Source organism: Littorina saxatilis, linkage group LG3 (genome assembly GCF_037325665.1).
Source record: "Littorina saxatilis isolate snail1 linkage group LG3, US_GU_Lsax_2.0, whole genome shotgun sequence".
NCBI lineage: Eukaryota > Metazoa > Mollusca > Gastropoda > Littorinimorpha > Littorinidae > Littorina > Littorina saxatilis.
Window position 1 is genome coordinate 58,726,213 of NC_090247.1, and position 18,691 is coordinate 58,744,903.

The 18,691-nt window shown below is 41.1% G+C and overlaps 1 protein-coding gene and 1 long non-coding RNA gene across 2 annotated transcripts in view; both read left to right on the forward strand.

Annotated features, from left to right (window-relative positions):
* LOC138962795 (oligodendrocyte transcription factor 3-like) overlaps nt 1-6,740 on the forward strand; it is an 8,916-nt gene extending 2,176 nt beyond the window's left edge. The window contains exons 2-3 of the mRNA XM_070334757.1: nt 2,166-2,318; nt 3,694-6,740. Of these exons, the coding sequence (XP_070190858.1) occupies nt 2,166-2,318; nt 3,694-4,196 (656 nt within the window). The 3' untranslated portion in view covers nt 4,197-6,740. The remainder of the gene's footprint in view (nt 1-2,165; nt 2,319-3,693) is intronic.
* Nucleotides 6,741-11,519: 4,779 nt separating this feature from the next.
* On the forward strand, nt 11,520-13,903 carry LOC138960985 (uncharacterized). Its single transcript, XR_011454109.1, has 2 exons — nt 11,520-12,672; nt 13,077-13,903. It is a non-coding gene; the product is annotated as an uncharacterized lncRNA (long non-coding RNA).
* The last annotated feature ends 4,788 nt before the right edge of the window (nt 13,904-18,691 follow it).

Here is an 18,691-nt window from a genome sequence, read left to right on the forward strand (position 1 = left end):
AATTATGTTAAAAATTGACACTTGGAAATTGTACTTAAAATGCAGCATGACAATTTATTTTTTAAATTTGTATCTGTATATACAGTTATAATGTATTAAGTTTGATGTGATAGTTCTTTGATTATATTGTTTTCTGTTTTTGTTGACCCTATATTAGGGCGAGGGCTGGATGTAAAAAAGCAATATTGCTTATCTATTACCCTCGATAATAAAGATTTTGTCTTGTCTTGTCTTGTCTCTCTTTCTCTCTCTCTCCCTCCCTCTCTCTCTCTTTCTCTCTCTCTCTCTCTCTTTCTCTTTCTCTCTCTCTCTCTCTCTCTCTCTCTCTCTCTCTCTCGCTCTATTTCTCTCTCTATCTCACCTTCTCTATCTATTTTTTCATCTCTCTCTCTCTCTCTTCCTCTCTTTCTCTCTCTCTCTAAACAGCAAACATTTGCAGGAGAAATATTACTTTTTAAGAACTGGAAAAAAATCTAAATCTACGGCTTGGTTGCAATACAACATGAGGACACTAATAAAGAAAGTATGTTAATAAAGGAATTCTTTCCGTAAGGTTTCCATTAAATGACATTAACGAAACAAACAAGACATGGGCATTATTATGAAGGTTATTTAATAAAAGGGAAACCGTTCAAAACAGAAGAGAACACTTAATGTAAGTATTATTCGGAACAGGTCGTCTAGCACCTTTCATGCAGAATCAGGCGTTGGAACACTATTCCATTTATTCATTGATTTATGCATTTATTGATAAGTTAATATTTTTTGTTAATTTGTTTATGTCTATGTAACTTTTGATTTTGGAAAATAGCTTATTTTGCCTTTTAATACTCAACTTTTTCCTGTGCTACAATTCCTCGCTTATGCTCTAATTCTAAACTCTTCTTTTCTTTTATTGCGTGGCATTCATTATTTATTCATTTATTCGTTCATCTATACATTCATTCATTCATTCAATCATTTTTTTTCCAGATCAAAAAAAGAAAGATCAGTTTCAATACAGACATCCAAATAAGTACCCTATCACCCTATCCAAATGCGTTTTGGTCTCAAGACTGCAGTTTGATTAACAAAAAAATCTTGCTAAATAATGTCCTTTAACACTGTTATTGCGCAAACTAAAATCATGTAAATTATGAAAAGTTATATAAAACATGATGTTGCTGACCGTGAATTTCAATTATCAGACATCAATGAAAATTAATTAATTGAGAAAGCAATGAGTAAGGCACTACATATTTGTTATAATGCGTGGGCTACCATCGGCACTGCTTTCAGAAAAAGTTCTGCCAGATCTGTATTGACCCAAACTTACGGAGTTAATCTAACAGATATATTTAATTACCATGGTGTCTTTGAAAAGGGCTCAAAGAACTTCCAAAGTTGGGCATTACATTTACATGGAATATGTTTTGGCGACAAATGCGACTTCTGAAAGCAAGACTATGAACCTAATAGTATTCCGACCCTCTAAAGTTTCACTGATGTATTCCAAAGACCCCCTACAAATTAAAGTTGGGAGTCTCAGGACCCTCTGGGGTAAGCGTGGTTACTCCTTAATTGTCCATACAATCTCGAAGAAGTCTGAGGCGTTAAGAGGGTAGACATACCTAGAGTTGGAAAAAAATGCTGGATCCTAAACTAGCCAAAACTGTAATCAAACAGACAGATCAAAAATATCATAATTTATACTAAGGGGAAATTTGTTGGATTTTTTTACATTAAATTGTGTACATGGCGTTTACTGGTAATATGCCACATACCTGGTTTTAGTTCAGGCCCCAGGTAAACTTGTTTTTCATCACTTTTCCAAAGTACAGCTTTCAGGGATAAAAAGTGTAAGAAATATTGTGTAAAAAGTGATACCAACATTGTTTTGCTCGCAAAATTTTATTATTATCTATTCATTATTTTTTTCTCATGTTTGTGAAAATCTATCAGCTAACCAATTATTTTCCTGAAAAGCTACATAACTGACATAGATCTCCACCAAATCCCATCAAAATCCACTGAGATGTTACTATGTAGCAAAAATTAACAACAATACACCCAACTCTAGGTAGGTCTACCCCCTTTTAAGCTGACGAAATATTGATGGAGAAAATACCCAAACTGCTTTCTGTTGTGTTTTCGTTTTGTTTTAACACCCATGTTTATAATTACAGGCTCCAGACGTGGCAGCACGCAGTCTCTACGCGGGCTGAATTCAGACGAGCTGAGTGATTTACGCTGCAAGATCAACCAGAGGGAGAGAAAGCGTATGCACGACCTCAACTCTGCCATGGACTCCCTGAGAGAAGTCATGCCCTATGCTAAAGGTAAGCACTTCTGTTGTACAGTGGCAGAGCCCTTTGTAAGACACCCCCCCCCCCCCCCCGCCTCCCCCACCCCCCCTCCCCCCCATCCCCCGCCCGATTTAAGACCTTGCTTGAATGTTTCCGATTACCCGACCGACCCTGTTTTTTCCCTCCCGCTCTATAGAAATACTTTTGACCTTTCGAACAAAAATATAACTTAGAAATGACAAAACTCAATTTTGCAGACATTACAAAAAAGTCACTATTCCCCGACGCTGCTAGCACGATTCCCTGCCATTAATAAGTGACATATACCCGCCTGTGCGAATAAAACAAAACTGTAATGAAGCGGAAGATAAAATAAGAACAAGTCGCGTAAGGCGAAAATACAATATTTAGTCAAGCTGTCGAACTAACAGAATGAAACTGAACTCACTGCATTTTTACAGCAAGAGCGTATACTCGTAGCATCGTCAGTCCACCGCTCGATGCACAGGCAGTGAAATTGACAAGAAGAGCGGGGTAGTAGTTGCGCTGAGAAGGATAGCACGCTTTTCTTTATCTCTATTCTTTTTAACTTTCTGAGCGTGTTTTTAATCCAAACATATCACATCTATATGTTTTTTGAATCAGGAACCCACAAGGAATAAGATGAAATTGTTTTTAAATCGATTTCGGAAATTTTATTTTAATAATAATTTTTATATTTTTAATTTTCAGAGCTTGTTTTTATTCCGAATATAACATATTTGTATGTTTTTGGAATCAGAAAATGATGAAGAATAAGATAAACGTAAATTTGGATCGTTTTAAATTATTTTTCCAATTTTCAGATTTTTAATGACCAAAGTCATAAATTAATTTGTAAGCCACCATGCTGAAATGCAATACCGAAGTCCGGCCTTCGTCGAAGATTGTTGGGCCAAACTTTCAATCAATTTGATTGAAAAATGAGGGTGTGACAGTGCCGCCTCAACTTTTACAAAAAGCCGGATATGACGTCATCAAAGGTATTAAAAAAGGGAAAAAAACGTCCGGGGATATCATTCCCAGGAACTCTCATGTCAAATATCATAAAGATCGGTCCAGTTTGGTCTGAATCGCTCTACACACACACACACACACACAGACAGAGAGACAGACACACACACACACACACACACACACACACACATACACCACAACTCTCGTCTCGATTCCCCCCTCTACGTTAAAACATTTAGTCAAGTTAAAAAGGGACCGACTCTCCCAACCTATTTGTGTGTGTGTGTGTGTGTGTGTGTGTGTGTGTGTGCGTGTGTGTGTGTGTGTGAGTGTGGATGTGTGTGTGTGTGTGTGTGTGTGGCCTTGCCATCGAAAACAATTGTTTTTATGGTTTGGCCATAACTTGTTACAGGACCCTCCGTGCGCAAGCTGTCCAAGATCGCCACGCTATCGCTGGCCAGGAACTACATCCAGATGCTGAGCAAGTCTGTGGAGGAGCTCAAACAGCTGGTGGAGGATTTCTACCGCTCTGGCACCACCGCCCTGCAGCGGCCTCCCCCTCCCCACCACCCGTCAGGCTCGGCCGCATCCCCCTACAGCTTCTCTGCTGCTGCGGCGGCTGCTGCTGCTGCTGCCGCTGCTGCGACGCACCATCCATTCCATCCTGTGTCCATCTCGCAGCTGTCGCAGATATCAGTCCCCTCGGCTCCCCCCTTGCCGCCCAGTTTCGCCGTGTATGCCGGAGCGCCCAGGCAGGCGTCTATCTACCCTGGTGTTCCGTGCTCGTGTCCGCCCTTGACCTATCACCCTGCGAGTCACGTGCACCACGCGCAGTCACCGGTCACGTCCTCTGTCACGCCACACGATGCGCCGACCTTGACCTTCAAGCGGTCTGAGAACTCGCAGCACAGTTAGTTCCACGGACGTACATGAGAGTAATGTAAGTCCGTGGTTAGTTCCAAGGAAAGTTCTGAGTAGAGACTGAGTACGAGTTGAAATGGGTACAGGGTGCAGTCCAAGTGTTGGAGGACAGAAAGGCACTGCAACTTTCAGAACAAAAATATGACTGTATGCGGCCTTTCAGAGACGTGGAAGTGTGTGCTTCTGTCTAAGAGACAGAGGTTAGATTGCGTTTGAATTGACCGAGAGGTCGACATTTGTGAAAGAAGCAGATACACTGCTCGGCGAGAGACAGAAAAGTCCAGCTGGTATTCTGAAAAGAATCTGGAAAAGTCAGTATTTAAGAAGGGGAAAAGCTGGGGTTTTCCCACGTGGTGGAAGAAAATGACCAGATTGTGAAACGAAGAGACACAAACGTCCAATTGGCTTTAAGTTCAAGAATCGAAAGGGTCCAGAGTTGACGCGGATGAGCTCGAGTTTTCCCCAGGCGAGAGAATAAACTGTCCAAACCGTAAAAGAAAGTCAGCCTAGCAGTCTCCAAGGAGTGGAAAGTGAGAGGCTGGGTCAGAAGCCAAGAGAAAAGATACGAACATGACCAACTGACCAGTCAAGTGTCACACGAACGATTATATTCCGCTGAGCGATAACAAAAACGGGTGGCAGTTTTCGCTGGTCTTTTCATCAAAGTTCGGCTAGCCAACCTTCTCGGAGGTTTTGTTCTCTCGTCAGTTTAGCTTGGTGACTTCAAGATTCGACGAGACCAGCAAGTCTGTACGCCTGAGGCTCGATATTTGAGTCTTGCCCCTTGGTCATGTGAATGACTTTGAACGAAAGACAAGAGAAAGCGTATTCATCTCATTGTGAACGAGCCATGAGTATAGACTGAAGACTGAGTGTACAGAAAAGGCAAAAAAGGGTTTGAGCTTATTGTATATTGAATGAGCAGCTTTGTTTTTGAAAAAATAGATATACACTGAGGGGAAAAGGTGGATGTTGTTATGCTTTGCATATCAATGTCATAAAATATGCAACAAGCCTGGAAGACACACAATGAATACGTTTCCCCAATGAAGCAAAGGTCTTGCTCGCGAGGATGAACAACAACACGTGTAAGCCTTTTTTTGTCTTAATGCTGTCGTTTCATGCAAACGTTTAAAAATTACAGAAGGTGGGGTGAGAGATGGAGGAGGTTGGCACCTTTTACACTTCAAGATATTGCCAAAAGTATGTTTGAAAAACATGCTTGGAGTATTGAATATTTTCTGTATGTGGGTGTGTGACATGATGAGAATTTATTATAAGAGACCAGTATTTCTTTCTTATTTCTGACACTTTTGCCAAAAGATATATTCCAGTTCTTTTTTTTCTTCTTCTCGTTCTTTTTCTTTTCTTTTTTTTTCTTTCATCTTTTTCTTCTTCTTTGGTTTCTTCTTCTGCACACAGCTGTTGCCAAAATGCATTTCACGCTTCTTATGTTCACTTTTTATTTGTTAGTTTCCATGTACTGTACCTTTTCGTCAAGCCTTTTTTTTTTTACCCGGATTTTGTTGAAAGAAAGAAGGTGGGTTTTTTTAACAATATTTGTATCTACTGTTTCTGAGAGTTGTTAATGTGTTGGCTGATTGATTTTCTACTGTTTAGATTTTGGTCTGTTGGTTTATGTTTATTAGGTGTTGTCAAAAACGTATACTGCCTAGTTTCATGCTTGCAGCATTTGGATTTTTAATGCATGATAGCTATTAAGATGAATATGTTAAACTGCCGTGAAATACAATTGCTTCATTATTGCACAACTGCTTTTTTTTATGTAGGTCTAATCTAAAATATGTAATTGATGTACACATTATATTTCGTTTCGTCTTAAAAAAGAAATGCAGAACAATCAACATGTACAAATATTTTTCTTAATTAGATATTTTGCTATGGTGTAAAAACGCTTTTCTTTCTGGACTTTTTTGTATTGATAATTTGACAAATCATTGGTTTTCTAACATGCGTCTAAATCTATTCAAAGAAAATTATCAATCAATTATCTTTATTACTTTCGTTTCTCTGAGAAGGTTTTTTGTTCTTCTTAATTCCTATTTTTCTTTCTGTCACTGCAGTTTATTTTTGGTTTGCCTTTGATTTTTTTTTAATCTTTTTTTTTAGCTTGAATCAAAATAATCTTCACGAAAATAGGCATCCGAAAGAAATCATTAGAAGTTCTGTCAAAGACAAAGATTCAAGCTTGATAAAAGCAAACGCCCAAGTTGAAACTAATATCACCCTCAACCCCCACCCCCTGCGAGAGTTTTCTGTTGTCTTTTTTTTCCAAATCGACTTTCGCGAATGACTCATATAATTTTCAAAGCTGTATTTTTTGTCCATTGTGGTTGTTGTTGTTTTCGAGTGTTTACACAGCTGTCGTTTGTTACAACAATGTATGCATTTTCAGTTACCATGCAATCATGAACATTATATTCATGCAAAGAGTCCGCATCTTTTTTGTGTTTTTACTTGGTTTTAAGTGTTAACATTGTTATCATCAAGGCCACTGGTAATTTTCTGCATCAGAAATAGTATTCATTGAATCAATCAATTTGTTTTATTTATTTAGATAAATGCCGTTATGATAAGATTCGTTGTTGAAGTATGCACTTATACTTGAATCTGACTTGACTATTTTTGAATTTGTGCAACATGAATAAAATCTAGAATCATATATATGTCTTCTGTGTTTGTCGTCATTCGCTGACAAACGTTCGTACTAACTGCGTGCGCACGCGAGTGTATCAATGCGAGTGTGTGTGTGTGTGTGTGTGTGTGTGTGTGTGTGTGTGTGTGTGTGTGTGTGTGTGTGTGTTTGTGTGTGTGTGTGTGTGTGCGTGTGTGTGTGTGTGTGTCTGTGTGTGTGTCTGTGTGTGTGTAGAGCGATTCAGACTAAACTACTGGACCGATCTTTATGAAATTTGACATGAGAGTTCTTGGGAATGATATCCCCGGATGTTTTTTTCTTTTTTTCGATAAATACCTTTGATGACGTCATATCCGGCTTTTTGTAAAAGTTGAGGCGGCACTGTCACACCCTCATTTTTCAATCAAATTGATTGAAATTTTGACCAAGCAATCTTCCACGAAGGCCAGACTTCGGTATTGCATTTCAGTTTGATGGCTTAAAAATTAATTAATGATTTTGGTCATTAAAAATCTGAAAATTGTAAAAAAAAATTTTTTTATGAAACGATCCAAATTTACGTTTATCTTATTCTTCATCATTTTCTGATTCCAAAAACATATAAATATGTTATATTCGGATTAATAACAAGCTCTGAAAATTAAAAATATAAAATTTATTATTAAAATAAAATTGCCAAAATCGATTTAAAAACAATTTCATCTTATTCCTTGTGGGTTCCTGATTCCAAAAACATATAGATGTGATATGTTTGGATTAAAACCACGCTCAGAAAGTTAAAAAGAATAGAGATAAAGAAAAGCGTGCTATCCTTCTCAGCGCAACTACTACCCCGCTCTTCTTGTCAATTTCACTGCCTGTGCGTCGAGCGGTGGACTGACGATGCTACGAGTATACGCTCTTGCTGTAAAAATGCAGTGAGTTCAGTTTCATTCTGTTAGTTCGACAGCTTGACTAAATGTTGTAATTTCGCCTTACGCGACTTGTTTTTTAGTATAGTAGGTATTATCCCTCTCAATGGTGAAGTCTACACGGGGAGGTATGTTATTTTCAAAAATCTAGTATTGTGTGACTAATTTACAGAAAGAGCATGACTACTGGAGCTTCTCTTTCATCTGCCTACCAATGTGTCAAAAGCAGACGAATAGAAATGTGCCTCAAATGGTTTTGCACGGAAATATTTCAGCAAGCTCCATCAAAGCTTGAAAAAGATTTCTGGAGACTTGCTGCACAATACTTCAACACAAAAGCCTTTCTTTGATTTATTGTGTGAATTTTGTACAGCTACATAATAATTGTACAATGAAATTAAGATTATCAAAATCGTCACATTCTTCTTTGTAAGAACAACAAATACATAGACCCCCCCCCCCTCCTCCTCCTTCAATCCCTTTGATGCTAGCTACTGCCGTTTGCCAACAGATAGTCAAGTAATGCAGTTTCGCTGAATTTTTTAAAAAATCTAGATTAAAATATGTGCAATCTGGCGCATTCTGGGAGTATTTGTCATGAGTTTTAAAGGCAAAACAAACTGACTTTTTATTTTTTATTTTTAATAAATATATATATATTTTTTGTAACCCTTGGAGGAGGTACATGATCATGCCAGGGGAGGGGGTGGGGGGTCCGGGCAACAGGACCCCTCCCCCCCCCCCCCCCTGGATCCGGCCCTGAAATGTAACACCTTCTGTCGTTATCGCTACAATGAATTGACTCTGCAATCAGGAAGTAAATCTTCCACTTTGATCTTTAATCTTGTGTTTCTCCAAATTCAAAACTAGTATGAAGAATTTGTGTGGCGTGAATCTTAATCAGGACTATTGCAACGACATGTAACAATAACAAAACAAAAGAAATTGTTTCAGAAAGCAGTTGGTTCTTCGTGGACACTACCCCTTAAAAAAAAACACGTTTCTTCCCGTGCGAGTCATTTTGTAAATCACCACGGGTTCATGCATGCCTTTACATAAGGTCATCCCCCACGTGTACACATACCAACACTCAAACGCCTGACACACACAGTCAGTGTGTGCAGAGTGACAATGTTGTCCTCATTTGATTTCTCAAGATACTTTTTCATTGAAAACATTCTCACTCTGCAAAGGAAGCCGTGAGGGTGTTGATTTTTGGTATGTGTCACTTGATAGGGCGTTCCTTCGCATTGTTTATTACACCCCCGGTATAGGGGTGTGTATAGGTTTCGCTCGATGTGTTTGTGTGTTTGTGTTCGCATATAGATCTCAAGAATGAACGGACCGATCGTCACCAAACTTGGTGAACAGGTTCTATACATTCCTGAGACGGTCCTTACAAAAATTGGGACCAGTCAAACACACGGTTAGGGAGTTATTGGTGGATTAAGATTCTACAAGGACTTATAGAGTGTCAAAGGGAAATAACCTTCTCAGTTGGTGGCAGTGAGAATGGTTATTTCCCTTTGACCAACGGGGGTGTTTTTCCTACCTCGAAGGAATTTCTTGTTGCCTCCTGGTTTCGTTTGTTCGCTAGAGACACGGAGGTGGTTGCGTCCAGATTAAAGTTACATTTCTCCTCGTGATAACGATTTTTGCACTCTTAGTTGAAATGTTTCACTTTTGGACATCCTATATGTAACCAGCTTTGAACACAGTTTGACATAGTAAATAACTCTACTGGAAAAAGGTAGCACATGGTAACTATACTAGCGTTCAACTGAACACTGGTATTTTTCCGTACGCTACCTTTTGCTTCCGCGATATCATACTTTGTTCATAACCGGTTGAAGAAAGGGTGTTAACAAATGGAATAGTTCAGTTTAGTGAGCTAGTACACCCCCTAGAATCTGCTCAGGATTTTTACATGGGATGAGAACAATCTTCCACTGTAATGTACAGCATATACATGTAAAAAAAAATTAAATAAATAAATAAAAAAACTCCACAAAAAGAGAATAAAAAAAATAAAATAAAAAAAACATTCTTCCACTTAGATACGTACTAAAACTCAATAGCCTGTCTGATTCCTGTGTAGAGTAGGAACTATTTACTGAATTAGTTGTGCAGATTGACGTTAATAGTGTCACTTACATCCTAATCAATATGAAAAAAAGCTGATCTTCAGAGAAAGCAGTCAGACAATTGAAATTCGGTGTAGGTTCAAGTGGAATGATACTCTTATCGCATGTAAAATCCGAGACTGATTTTAGGTAGGGGTCCAAGTGAAAAAGGTGTTCTCATCACATGTAAAATCCTTGGCTGATTTGTGGTGGTACACACGATCACTCGCACCAGAAGGACGGAACCTTGAATATCTTCTTTACACGAGCTCAAGATTAATTAGGTACGGTTGAACTTTTGTTTTGCTTCAATGCCAAGTTTAAACATGACAACAAAAAGGTGATAGCTACACGCTCTGTTTGACGACGGATAGACTGTCACATATTCTAGCATTAGATTTGATATTGACAATATTTTTCTTGGCTTTAATTTGGTGTGATCAAAATGGCGTTGTTTTGAGGGATGATTTCACACACGTGCATACGCACGCACGCACGCACGCACGCACACACACACACACGCACGCACTCACGTACACACACAAACACAAGTAAGCCTGCGCGTACGCACGCGCGCACACACACACACACACACACACACACACACACACACACACACACACACACACACACACACAGAGTTTCAAGCGAACAAAGAGTAGTCATTAAAGTATTTTAATCAGCTGTAATTCTTCCACACACCGCATCCACCAAGAAGAATATCTATCAATTAGTATTGATAACACTAGGTAACACCCGTTCATTGTTCAACAGGATGTCCCTGTTTTGTCAAGGTTGCGTCGGTTTCTTTCTCACGATCATCACAGCAAGTTCAACTGTCAGTTAATATAAGAACTTTATGCGCGCATGAGCTTTATTTCATGTTATGTAATGCAACTGAAGGTTAAGTCAAAGATATGCAAAAGGTGAAAGGAATTGCAAACCAGCATCTACACCATTGATCTCTCAGTGCAATAATCAGTAACCTGTTAGCCAATCATAGCCGTGCAAGGTCTTAACAATTTTCTTGAGCAAGTCTGCATAAAACAGAATAAAACGTACAATAATCACATTTTCCAAAACGTTTCCAAAACAGCATCTAAACCATTGATTTTTTACACCCCCGGTATAGGGGTGTGTATAGGATTCGGTCGATGTGTTTGTTTGTTTGTTTGTTTGTTTGTGTGTTTGTGTTCGCATATAGATCTCAAGAATGAACGGACCGATCGTCACCAAACTTGGTGAACAGGTTCTATACATTCCTGAGACGGTCCTTACAAAAATTGGGACCAGTCAAACACACGGTTAGGGAGTTATTGGTGGATTAAGATTCTACAAGGACTTAAAGAGGGACATATTAATGGTCAAAGGGAAATAACCTTCTCAGTTGGTGGCAGTGAGAATGGTAAGGACGGGGGTGTTTTTCCTACCTCGGAGGAATTTCTTGGTTTTTTTTTACAACAATCAGTAAGCCAAGCAGATAGCTATTCGAGGTCTTGTCGGTTAACTGGAGTTATTCTACATTACATAAAAACAGAATAAAATATTATTCATACTTTTTCCAAAACGTTTCCAAAGCAGCATATTAACCATTGATCTTGTTGTACAACAATCAGTAAGCCAACCCAATAAACATGCCAGAACTGGGCCACTGCTGGCTTTTTGCTGGCAAGTTTGGTAAAGCTGGCCATAAAAAAACCAACACTGGGCCAATTATGGTTTGCCAACAAAGGCCCAGTTATGGCTTGCCATCACTGGCCCATCTCTGGCATTCCAGTAATATTGTCGGCCAGTAAAATGCCTTAATTGGCCCACTGTTGGCACGCCATTGGTGGCCCAGTGCTTGTTTGCCAGCATTGGGCCATAGGTGGCGATTTGCTGGCAATTATAGGTGGGTTTTTGCTGGCATGCCAGCAGTGGGCCAATGCTGGATAATTGCTGGCAAGAAGATCTGCGACAGCACAGCGGTATGACTTTCTCACTTGGAGTGACGTAATGTACAAACAAATGTCGAAATATCTTGACGTCACTCGTGATGATGACGTATTGTCAACTAAATCCGGCCCGCGGTGGTTCTGCAGATGTCCGGTTATTTGTTTTGCATTCAACTTCAAGGAATTTCCAAAGCACCTTCTTCGATTTCAGTACGCGTCCGATCTCCTCCGGCTAGAAGCAAGCGTGGTGAGTTTCACAAACAGTTGTGTGAGCAGGTCGTCGCAACGGCGTTAGATCTAGTATCTTCTTGTTCTTTTCCTCCGTTGTCGGTCTTTTTTTCAACTTTCTTCTGCTGGACGTTTGAGTCAGTTCGCAAAATATAATAGACTTTAAGAAGTCGTCCTCTCTGTAAGAAAGAATCTGCGCGCGCACGCGCGCGTGTGTGTGTGTGTGTGTGTGTGTGTGTGTGTGTGTGTGTGTGTGTGTGTGTGTGTGTGTGTGTGTGTGTGTGTGCGCCCGCGCGCGCGGTTGTGTGTGTGTGTGTGTGTGTGTGTGTGTGTGTGTGTGTGTGTGTGTGTGTGTGTGTGTGCCTTTTTCCTTTCTTTGTGTGATTGAGTTTGTTTTGTCTCTGTCAAAAGAAAAGCACCATAGGCATTACCATAAGCTTACTTGTAACCAAACAAATTGCATCTTGTGAATGTTGACATTGAGTATGTGTCTATTCACTCCAGGACAAAGATTTGTGCAAGTGTCTGACTGCCCAACTGGATAAGATGCAGCTCGCCTGGGTCTCAGTTCCTGAGAGAAACGCAAGAGAGCTGTCCGAGACAACGTAAGCTTCGCAGGTTAGATCAAAATACATATTCCTGTTGACCCCTTACTTCTGCTTGGCATTTTAGTCAGTTCAGAAAATATGATAGATTACAAGAAGTCGTCCTCTCTGTGAGAATGCCTCTGTGTGTGTATGTGTGTGTGTGTGTGTGTGTGTGTGTGTGTGTGTGTGTGTGTGTGTGTGTGTGCGCGTGTGTGTGTGCGCGTGTGTGTGTGTGAGCGCGCGCGCGTGCGTGCGTGCGTGTGCTGTTTGCTTGCATGCCTGCGTGTATGCTTGCGTTTGTTTGGTTGTTTGGTTGTGTGTGTGTGTGTGTGTGTGTGTGTGTGTGTGTGTGTGTGTGTGTGTGTGTGTGTGTGTGTGTGTGATATGGAATAATGAATTAAAACCAACAAAACTCGTTTGCTTTCATGTTTCAAGAGGTGAACGGCAGGAGGACTTGAGAGTTTCAATGGCTTACCGTAGGCTACGACGTCAGGACAAAGAAAAGAAGCGTTATCTCAACGTTGCGGATGCGAACAGAGAAATGACAGAATCAAGACAATCCTACGGAGGTTTACTGGGAAGTGAACAAGAAACATTCCTGCCTTTGGTCATCATGTCTCGAGTGTGAAATTTAGAACGCTGTACAAATAAAATAAAACAGTGAGCAACTGAAAACAAAGCGTACGTTTCTGTAATGTTTCGGTAATGAGTCGTTGCTGTTTGGAAGCTTTACATTTGTTTTGTTTTTAATATATATTACTGTATTGTTGTTGTGCCCGCTATAACTGCGTTGATGACGATATTCTGTCAAAACCACTGCCTTTACTTGCCAGATAAGTTACACGACAAATGTGATTAGCATTTCAATTGCATTTTACTGATGAATTTGATAATTACGCATATGCATATTGCTAATGTACAGCTTGACAGCATTGCCCTTTGCTTTATTTGCGCACGTCTTGCCGCCAGCATGGGTTGAAAAGTCCATTCATGTGCTGTGTTTTGTTATTGTTATTACATTCACAGTAAAAAATGACAAAACAAAGCATATTTATAGACTTCTAACAACCATCTATGGGCTAACAAGACTGTGCAGATCGAGTACATGAATAGAGCCGTCATTCTATCCGAATCAGTGGTATTGGTATATTTCCTGCAACTTATTGGCATTTTGCTGGCAATGGTAAAGACAGAAATATGGCATTTTGCCGGGCCAGTTGTGGCCCGGTAATTTCAGCAGGTAAAGGGCCATTAACGGAAAATATATGGAAAAAAGTGTTTTTTTATATGGAACTAAAAACCTGCAAAATGCTGGCGAAATGCTGGCAAAATGCTGGGTTTTTGATGGCAAGCCATCAATAAGCCATCAAATAAATGATGGGTTTTTGCTGGCAAAATTCTGGCAAAATGATGGCAAAATGATGGCAAAATGATGGCAAGCCATCAAAAAGCCATCAAATAAATGATGGGTTTTTGCTGGCAAAATTCTGGCAAAATGATGGCAAGCCATCAAAAAGCCATCAAATAAATGATGGGTTTTTGCTGGCAAATTGCTGGCAAATTGCTGGAAAAATGATGGCAAGCCATCAAAAAGCCAGCAAATAAATGATGGGTTTTTGCTGGCAAAGTGCTGGCTTGCCAGTGATGGCCCATCAATTTGCCAATGTGCATACGGGTAATATGCCAGCATTGGGCCATAGGTGGGCCTTTGATGGCAGTAGTTCTGGCAACTGGCATTGCCATCAAAACGCCAGCAGTGGCCCAGTTCTGGCATGTTTATTGGGCAAGCAGATAGCTCTTGGAGGTCGTGTCGGTTAACTTGAGTTACTCGACTACATAATCACAAAATGAAACAAGAAATTCCTCCGATAGGAACTACACCCCCGTCAAAGGGAAATAACCTTCTCAGTTGGTGGCAGTGAGAATGGTTATTTCCCTTTGACCAACGGGGGTGTCCGTCTGGGTGGCCGAGTGGTAACGCACTTGCGCTCGGAAGCGAGAGGTTGCGTGTTCAGGCCTGGGTCAGGCCGCAATTTTCTCCCCCCTTTCCTAACCTAGGTGGTGGGTTCAAGTGCTAGTCTTTCGGATGAGACGAAAAACCGAGGTCCCTTCGTGTACACTACATTGGGGTGTGCACGTTAAAGATCCCACGATTGACAAAAGGGTCTTTCCTGGCAAAATTGTATAGGCATAGTTAAAAATGTCCATCAAATACCCGTGGGACTTGGAATAAAGTAAAAGAATTCCATCTCACACGGCATTAAGTCTCAGGAAACATGAATACACGCATGCAGGAAAAAAAATATGGGTAGCGCCGTATGTATGGCAGCTCGCTTTCCCCGGGGAGAAAGCAGCCCGAATTTCCATGAGGGTAACCTCACTGGACTGTAAATCTTATCCAATCCAATCCAATCACAGTCTATACCAGGCCTTGTATAATTTTAATCCACCAATAACTCCCTAACCGTGTGTTTGACTGGTCCCAATTTTTGTAAGGACCGTCTCAGGAATGTATAAAACCTGTTCACCAAGTTTGGTGACGATCGGTCCGTTCATTCTTGAGATCTACTTGCGAACACAAACACATCGAGTGAAACCTATACACACCCCTATACCGGGGGTGTAATAATACTCAAAGCGGAGCACGATGCAAGCGTAGCAGGATACCGATTGGGAGAAGTGCTTCACATATGTGAAGCTTAGCCCCCCCCAAAAAATTGTCTGTTTCTGGTCACCCGACCGACCCTAAATTTCGGCGCCGATCCTAAACTTTTTTTTTCCAAACTCAAAAAATTTTTAATTTTATTTTGGTGGTAAAGGACAGGGTGAGAAAATGAACAACAAAAACGTGTGAAAACGAAAGTCCGCTGACGATTTGTAAATGTGTTGAGTGTCTTGTCTCTATGTATAGTGAATCCAGTCTCTTTGCGCGATTTTTAAAGTTAGTTTTATTGGTCTACATTTGGGGTAAAATAAAAAATAAATAAATAAAAAAATAAAAACATCCCGACCTACCGACCCTATTTTTTTTAGCCATGTTACCAGAAACAGACAAATTTTTTTTGTTGGCCTTACATATAATCATGTGGATTTTCTGTGGCTGTTGACTCAGGAAGGGTTTCATCAACATGCCTTTGCCGTGGGAACACTTATCTTGTTAAAGTTTGTTGTGTTCGTTTTGATGAGTAACTTTGATTTTTATGTTAGAATTTTCTTTTGTTCATTTCTTGAAACTGTTACAACGGAGCTATGGGTTGCGTGCGTGCGTGCGTGCGTGCGTGTGTGTGTGTGTGTGTGTGTGTGTGTGTGTGTGTGTGTGTGTGTGTGTGTGTGTGTGTATGTGTGTGTATAGCCACAAGGAATTAAAATCGATACCAATAGTGACAACGCTATAGGTGTTATACAAACCCGCTTTGCTTACAAGCAAAGAAAAATACAGTTTTTAAAAACTGCCACTTATTCATGCCAAGTTGTAACATACCAATAGCTTTATTTTGTTACACAAAACTGTAAAATGCAATCGAAACCAGTGGGGTTAGCCCTTTAACTCTTTTTTGGTATTTTCCGGTAATTAAATTACCAGAATCTTCTTTTTTTCTCAAGGTCTGCGTCGTGCACAAAATTGGACTAACAGCATCACACTCTGAGAAGCCAGAACAAACGGCTGTTAAAAATATTCCCATGATCTCTGCCTTTAAATCCCGACAGCCAAGTATTGCATGAAATCGACAGGTTGCAAGGGACACTTTTGGGGATGGGTTGAACGTCAACGTAGGGCCCACTCCTAAAATGCTTTTTTTGGCTCCGTGTGTTTGAACTTTTCTCTCTTTTCTTCTATGTCTGCTTTTGAACGCAAACAGGGTGTAAGCTCTGTTTCCAACCCTTTCTAATTTCCCTGCCCGAAAGGCCACAGGATTAAACATAGTCCGACTCTTTAGAGTTCAAGCCGAAAAGTGTTCCGGTAAAACTCAGCAGCGACGACTTTGTACAACGATGTTTTGTGCCTTAATATTCAGCGATTCATAAACGACAAATGAGGAATTTCAAGGCGTGTTTGAAGGCTGAAAATAAACCACACCAAATCCGTCGCAAGAACTTCAAAGGGCTGTGGCGTCAACTCACACAACAACACGCATGGCAAAAATCAAAGGGGACATTTCTTTTTGAAAGAAAAGCCGCGGCGAACAGAACAGAGAACAGATCCTGCTGTCTACGGGTAATTTACGACGCCCGCAAGGTTGCAGAGCGATGGCTAGAGTTCACCCTGAATACGCAACCACCCGGCTCAAAGCAGGGGGGATTTTCCAACCTGTCAGCCCCACAGCACGACTCCGTAAGGCTTTTGCAAGCGCCGTTCCGTTTTGGGGCAATCAGCGACGACCGTAAAGTGTACTGCATTTTGCGACAATCAATCACCGACACGACAAGACTTGCCCTTTATGGCGGATTCCCGAGGAGCTGACTTTACACGTCTCGTTCACAAAAGAGCGCTTTTTCCGCTCTGGGGAAAAACAACATTTTTGTTCTGTCCAAATCTATCGGCGTCGGCCTTTTTCAGGTGCTAGTTAGCCGCCGCGGCCGGGTGGAGAGGTGGAGAGGTTTAATGATCATGGCTGGCAACGCGAGCCACCCCTTCATGTTTTCAATTTCACCAGGTCGGTATGAGTGATAGTGACAGCTGTGTACAAAAACACGTCTTACGCCAGGATTGAGGGGTTTGAAAGCTTTAATAAAAAAACAAACTATTTCTTACTTTCTTTTTTTCCCCTTTTTTGTGGTTAGCCAAGGCGTTTAGGTGAATATCTTTTTTTTCTTCTCTTTTTGTGTGTGTGTGTGAGCCAAAGGGTGTTGGGGGAAGATCTACTTTCAGACAATGGCCGCAGAAGGTTAGGCCGTGTCTCTGTCATGTTGCACCGTACAGTCAAAGGTGACCCGCTGAGTTGTGTCCCCTGACGCCTGCCAGGTCTTCCGCTGCAGCGCTTGTGTTAGTCACACACGATTATCTTCCCCTGCGGCTTAGCGCGCTAATTATCTGCCCCTGACGGGAACTCTTCTGCTTCAACGCGCCTCCTAATGGACTGGAACCCGCGACCGCGCGCGGTTTGAAACCTGACCGAGGGTTTGGGCGAGTGACGGCAGTGTATGGGACCCATAAGCGTCAACTGTCGGACTTTGTGTTGAGCTAAACAGGCGTAAAGAAGCCATCCATGGACAGAGCTCATCAGTGGCGATGCCATTCACACCTTCTGAGTTTGGCGAAGTGGTTCCCTTGTAAAATTCTATATCGGCCGTCGGGCATCACTGCTGCTAGCTCAACGGACGGCAGTGTATGCGATCCATAAGCGTGAACAGTCGGCGCTTGTGCTTGGTTAAACGGGCGTGAGGAAGCCAGCTATGGACACAGCTCATCAGTGGTGTGGCCATTCAATTAGACCTTCACAAGTAGTTTCCCTAAGTTTAGAATTCTATACCTGCCTGAGCGAAGAGGGCTAAGAATCTCAGTGTCAGTGCGACGATCGAGGCATCACTGCTTGCTGGCCTAACTGACAACAGTGAATGGTAGTGTATGAACAAAACATGTCCGTAATTGGCTACTTCTGTCGCTGAGAACGTTAAGTCTGAACACCATCGTGCATGGAACCTATACAGAACCCGTACGCGTGAACAATCGGGACTTCCGTGCAGCTAAACAGACGCGAAAGATGAAGCCAGCAGTAAATGGACAGAGCTCATCCAGCTCATCAGGCATGACTTATCAGTGCTTCCCCTATTCACAGCTTGTCAAGTACGTACGTGAGCCTTGCAAAATCGTCCGGGTTTGCTGATTTGAAGTGGGGCTCAAAATCTATGAGTGCCAGTCATCACGTATCATTCGCCCCATCAAGTGGCCTCAGCACCGAGCTATAGAAGCGAAGACTGAGAACAGAGTCCTTACTTATGTATCGTATGCCAACATTTAGTCCATCATTTGGAAATAAAGAATACTTACTAACCTACAGGCTAAATATTTCGCCTCATGATATGGGTTATATAATAATTCGAGTGTTTAC